This window comes from Arachis ipaensis, chromosome B07 (assembly GCF_000816755.2).
Source record: "Arachis ipaensis cultivar K30076 chromosome B07, Araip1.1, whole genome shotgun sequence".
Classification (NCBI taxonomy): domain Eukaryota; kingdom Viridiplantae; phylum Streptophyta; class Magnoliopsida; order Fabales; family Fabaceae; genus Arachis; species Arachis ipaensis.
Window position 1 is genome coordinate 125,671,098 of NC_029791.2, and position 5,366 is coordinate 125,676,463.

The 5,366-nt window shown below is 33.1% G+C and overlaps 1 protein-coding gene across 2 annotated transcripts; it reads right to left on the reverse strand.

The window, feature by feature from the left end:
* LOC107606367 (interferon-related developmental regulator 1) lies at window positions 1,285–5,322 on the reverse strand. Of its 2 annotated transcripts, none has more exons than XM_016308433.2 (13): window positions 4,909–5,322; window positions 4,620–4,788; window positions 4,443–4,523; window positions 4,111–4,205; window positions 3,934–4,040; window positions 3,720–3,830; window positions 3,007–3,116; window positions 2,553–2,847; window positions 2,367–2,444; window positions 2,220–2,270; window positions 2,022–2,108; window positions 1,818–1,895; window positions 1,285–1,684 (listed from the first exon to the last, which is right to left on the reverse strand). In XM_016308433.2, exons 1-13 carry the CDS (start codon window positions 4,916–4,918, stop codon window positions 1,634–1,636), a joined length of 1,323 nt encoding a protein of 440 aa, XP_016163919.1. In that variant the 5' UTR covers window positions 4,919–5,322; the 3' UTR covers window positions 1,285–1,633. The 2 variants fall into 2 exon arrangements, with proteins under 2 accessions (XP_016163919.1, XP_016163918.1); XM_016308432.2 differs by having other exon boundaries at window positions 3,925–4,040; window positions 4,909–5,321.

Here is a 5,366-nt window from a genome sequence, read left to right on the forward strand (position 1 = left end):
GACTGAACGTTGGGTTTTTTTTTTTTAAAAATCAAAACCGCGCCGTTTATCAGAAACCGGTCCAGTCCAATCGGCATTCAGTAGTTTTCGAGCAATTTCCAAATGGACGGTTATTAACAATGGATTAGATCGTTTTCATCGCTGGTTCTCAATTGAACATGTTTGACCGGTCGGTCCAATCTGATTTTTAGAACTATGAGTATTAACTTATTAAATGATTAAATTGACTTATTGAATAGTACTATGTATTTGGAATTGCATTTTACTTTAGATGATGATGATTTTCTTATGGAATGACTAAGTTTATATTAGACTACAAATATATATTTGAGTGTTTATTTATATTTATTTATTATTTTATTATAAAACATTTTTTTTAGTTAGACCATAATTAAATTGGTTGAACCAATAAATTAATGAATCAGTGACCAAAATAGTTTGATGACCGATCCAATTTTTAGAACCTTAGTATATATATTATAAACATATAATGCACATTAATATTTTTGTTTTCCATATTAAAAAAATTAGCGAATCAACCATAACTTATGTTCATATTTTCAATCATGTTCAAACTTCAAAGTAATATGTTTGTTACGAGTCTTTCAGGTAGTGTTTGTTTTGAGGTACTGGAACAGAAACAGAAATATTAACACTCAATATCATGCTTGTTAGTTTAGAGACTGGTACTAAAATTTTAGTCTCTGTCTCCAAAATTTTAGTATTTTAGTACTTCCAAAAAGTGAGACACAGGAGATTAAAATTTTTTAAGATGGAAACTGAAACTTTAATTACATTTTATACCTAAAATACCCCTATTTTAATTAATTAATTCTAACTTTATCCTTTATACAAATTAAATTAGAACTTCATTCTTATTTCGGTCTCTATCTCTCACATTACACTAAACACAATACTAAGACTTATTTCAATCTGTGTCTCCATCATTGTCTCTCATCTAGACACTACCTTAGAATTTGAAGTTTTTCGAAATACTCAAACCAAACTCAAAGTCAATTAGCGAAATTTGCTATTATCTTTTCGTAAACAAAGCCTAATTTATTATTATATCTAAACATAATTAATGTATAAAAAAAATTTACATAAAATATTCAAACAACAAATTACTTTTACTTTAAAAAAACTTAAAAATCACTTCAAAAAAAACCTTTTTTAAAACTCATTCAAACAAACACAATACATAGTCAATATAAAATATACATTAAAAATATATAATGCACATTAATATTTTTGTTTTCCATACTAAACAAAACAAATTAAACATAAGCGAATCAACCTTATGTTTTGTATTTTCAATCATGTTCAAAGCAATTTTATTTGAAGCCTTTCCAAATCATCAACCAAACTAAAGTCAACTAGCTAAATTCGCTATTGATTTTTCTTAAACAAATTGGCCTACCTATATTATTGCTTGAAAAAGAGACCATTACACATAAAGCCGTATTGTCAGCTGCAGATATGCCCTGGTGACTTAATATAGGTATACATTTTTCTTTATCATCAATGTCAAAGCAATATCAATCTAAAGTCACAAAGCTGAAGAATAAAATTAAATGAAATGAATTGTCAAATCCCCTCCATATGACACAATTATTGTTGTTCCCACTGCAGCTCAAGCCTCCTCCTCAGGGACACTGACAGCATAGTGGCCGAAGTTCCTTCCCTGTTAATATCACCAAATAAATGAAGAATATAAGAATTGTTTCTTGCATCAAAAGTTATGTTTGTTGTCCAATTTTCAGATGATATAATGTATTTCAACAGGATTATAGAAGTGAATGAATAAGTATACCAACCTCAGCTTGCAAACGCTGCTTATTAAGATATTGGGTTCTAGCCTTGTTCAGTACTGAATTTGGAGACTTAAACAATCTCTGCAAGTACAATGTGCAGTCAATAACTCTCTAGTCAAGGCACCTACTAGATGCAGTCAATAACTCAACAGATAAATGGCAACAATAATGCAAAAGAAATGAGCATTATCACTCGCACAAACTTACCTTCTCACCACCAGACATTCTCTGTTCGCTATTATTGAACTTTCTCTTCGGCGTGAAATCAAAGACATCATGAAGGAACTCATTTTCCTATTTTGACAAGCGAGAACAGTACCAAGAGAAAAGGGGGAAACAACCATCAATATCAGCATTTTAGCAGATCAGAAATTCATTCAGAAATTAAATCAAAGAGCAACCAACCTGCATATGCTTAATAAACCCACCCCCAAGAAAGTGCTTGAGAAAATTTAACTGCACAAGATCTGCATGTTAGAATGCTTAAGTGCAGAATATCACCGCAAATTTTTTAATTTGGAAAAAAACAAAGATGAAAGAATGCAAGAAAACCTGAATCATTTGGGACCACGATGATGTCTGCAAGGAATCACCACCAATCTTTGTTGAAGTTTCGGGGGAGTAACCATACTAACATAACAAAGTAAGATCAGAACATAAATACTAGATTCACAAGACGATGAATGACTTCTGTTATCATAGTAATATTAACTAATGAATAAAATGAAATTAAAATACCTCAAAAAATTCTAAAATATCTCGGAACAAGTTCCTCTGGCTATTAAGATCCTTTTTGGCAGAACCCTTGCCACCGGCCTCCACAGAAAGGTCTCTGCATTGATTTATGACCTTCCCTTTCAATCCTTGTAAACATATGTAACTTTCTTGTGTTTTACTCTCTTCTGCACTCCTAGAATCAGTATAAAATTTCTCTGTAGTTCCAATCTCAAAAATAAGAGCCAGAGCTTCACCAGCAGCAATTCGTACAGTCCGATCTTCCTTGTCCAGAAGACCCGATAAATAAGATATTTGACTACATCAAGAATAAAAATAATAAGATTGATCCAAGGAAGTGATGCATAAAATAAGATTGGAAGCAAAGTCTTTTCCTCTATGAGAGGAGTACATTGGCCCATTACTCGTTCAGCAATGAAATAAAAATAAATGTGGTAGTCAAGAATATTGAGCTTACTTTTGCCAATTTTTTGAATTTAGGTTCATATCGTCCATGGTAGAGAGGAGAAAAGACCACGAAGACACCACAGAAGTTATTAATTGGGCAGATGGTTTGACTGCAACCACCTAAACCATGAAACAAATGAGGCAGTAAATAGAATGAACAATTCCATACACCAAGGTGGAAGTGGAAAAAATGCTGTCATCATACTTAGGCTTGGCAAAGCTTTTCAAATAGGTGCTTGTGCTTTTTAAAAGCTCAAGCTCCTCATTTTGTGTTTGGTAAATCAAAAAGACCATGTGCTTGTGCTTGCAGCTTTTAAAAGATAAAAGATCGGGATACTTTTGAAAGCACCTAAGATAGAGCTTTTCAAAGTTGACTTGTGCTTTTCAAAATTTAAAAGTCTAATATAACCTCATATGTTAACTATTGTAGTATTTTCAAATTTAATGCTTGCATTTATGTCTATTATAGTATTTTTAAATTTTAAAAACTATTTTACCAAACGCAATTGTTGTTGCTTGTGTTTATTAAAAGCTATTTTTAATTTGATTTACCAAACATAAATGCTACAACTTTTAAAAAACTTTACCAAACTAAGCCTTAGCATACAAACACTGAACATGGGAGAATTACTATTGGGAACATATTAGACCGGCAAGACAATCCTACTAGCAGATGTTGATAAGTGGATAAAACAAATTAGTATGGTAGAAAAAGTTGCTTACATTGGAACCTAATTTGGGATGGATCACTCGCCACATGATATCCATTGACTGTTCGGTTTCTTCTTGATCGATCCCTCCAACAAAGGTTATTATAGCCAAGCATTCAAGCAACTACAAAAACAATTGGCATCAACCAAATAAGATCCAACTAAATAACAGAGACTCTCCATGAAAAACTTTCACACAGGATTTCGCAATTACTCACCGAGGGTATCTTTGAAACATCTGACTTGGACGCAAGAGATTCATCTAGAGGACGAACTGATTCTTCAAATATTTCACGTGCATTATTGCCGCATCCAACAGTCAAGGCCAAACAACCTGAAAAAGAATTAAGTATTTAATGATATGAACGTAACATGAAACATAAGCAAGTTACTTAAAATCTTACCAATGGCGTGCGATGCCAAAGATATCTCCTTAGCAGATGCTTTTTTAGATCCTTTTTTTAATGAAGCAAGACAATGGTGTAGTAAGGTAGCAAATCTGATCAAGAAAAGCACGGCATGTTATGATAACCAATTTTTTTTTTTGGGAAAGACATCAATACGTATAGCATCAAGGCCTAAATACGGAATAGGAAACCAAAAACTAAAGGGAAACATCTACTCACCCCCAACCCCCGCACCCTTATTGCTATGGGAAAACTCATAACCACAAAAGACCACAAAAACAATTGCTAAATAAATAAAAGATTTTATAAGCCAGTTGATAAATTCTTACTTCTTCTCCACAAAGTCATGCTGAATATTGCTATTGAATGCATCAATGATCGATGACAAAGCATTCTCCCTTGTGGAACCCCTTTCATTCAAACAACACATATCAATCATCGATTCAGAATATCAAAGTCTAGCTCCATGTGCATTCAATTTTCTTTTGACGGGCAAGTAAAGTTACCTTTTCTCATCTAAGGCATCCAGAGCTTGGTCGAGAACAGAATCTTGATAAAATTGCACATCTTCACCCCCATACACCGACATCATATCAGAACGCGAAGTTGATGACGAAGTCACGCTACTATCATCATCGGTATCGAACATTGCAGCACTTTTCCGTTGAGAATTACCTGAACCATCAAGAAACCAGTAATAATTAGACATTTAAATAGGTATATTCAATTGAATTAAATCAAATCATTTTGGTTAATGAGATATGGAAGAAAAAAAACCCTAGAATCGCGGCTTACGTTTTCCCATGGTTTTAGGGCTCTGTATGTATGCTTTGATTTGTTGAAGGGTTTTATGTATTATTTGTAAGGTGTTACAAGAAAGAATCGGAATTTGAAATGGCGAAGGGTGAACAAGTACGAGGATTGGAAGAAGCAGAACTAAAAGGAATTAGAATCGGGATGAAGAAGCGTATAAACAACAACAACACTGGGTTTGACTCTGATGGTGAATAAGCCATTAAAATACTGCGGTGAAATAGGAATCTGAAAACTTCTCTCTGAGAGAGGGATTAGAATCAGGATTAGGATTATTATATAGATGTGGATGTAGATATAATTGGACGGAACCCTAAAAAAGACAGGTTTCGATCAAACCAGGAGGCTCGACTGCGATAGAGAGAAAAATGGTGAAATACAACTTAAGTTTCTTCAAATTTTAACCCCCGTTTTTTTGGATTTTCATTTTGAATAACATT

Bases quoted from the DNA above. Each gene is read 5' to 3' on its own strand.
- LOC107606367 (XM_016308432.2), bottom strand. The intron at 4,524-4,619 runs GTAACTTTACTT...TTTGAATGAAAG, and splicing joins GATGCCTTAGATGAGAAAAG to GGGTTCCACAAGGGAGAATG. The intron at 4,041-4,110 runs GTAAGATTTTAA...ATTCTTTTTCAG, and splicing joins TTTGGCATCGCACGCCATTG to GTTGTTTGGCCTTGACTGTT.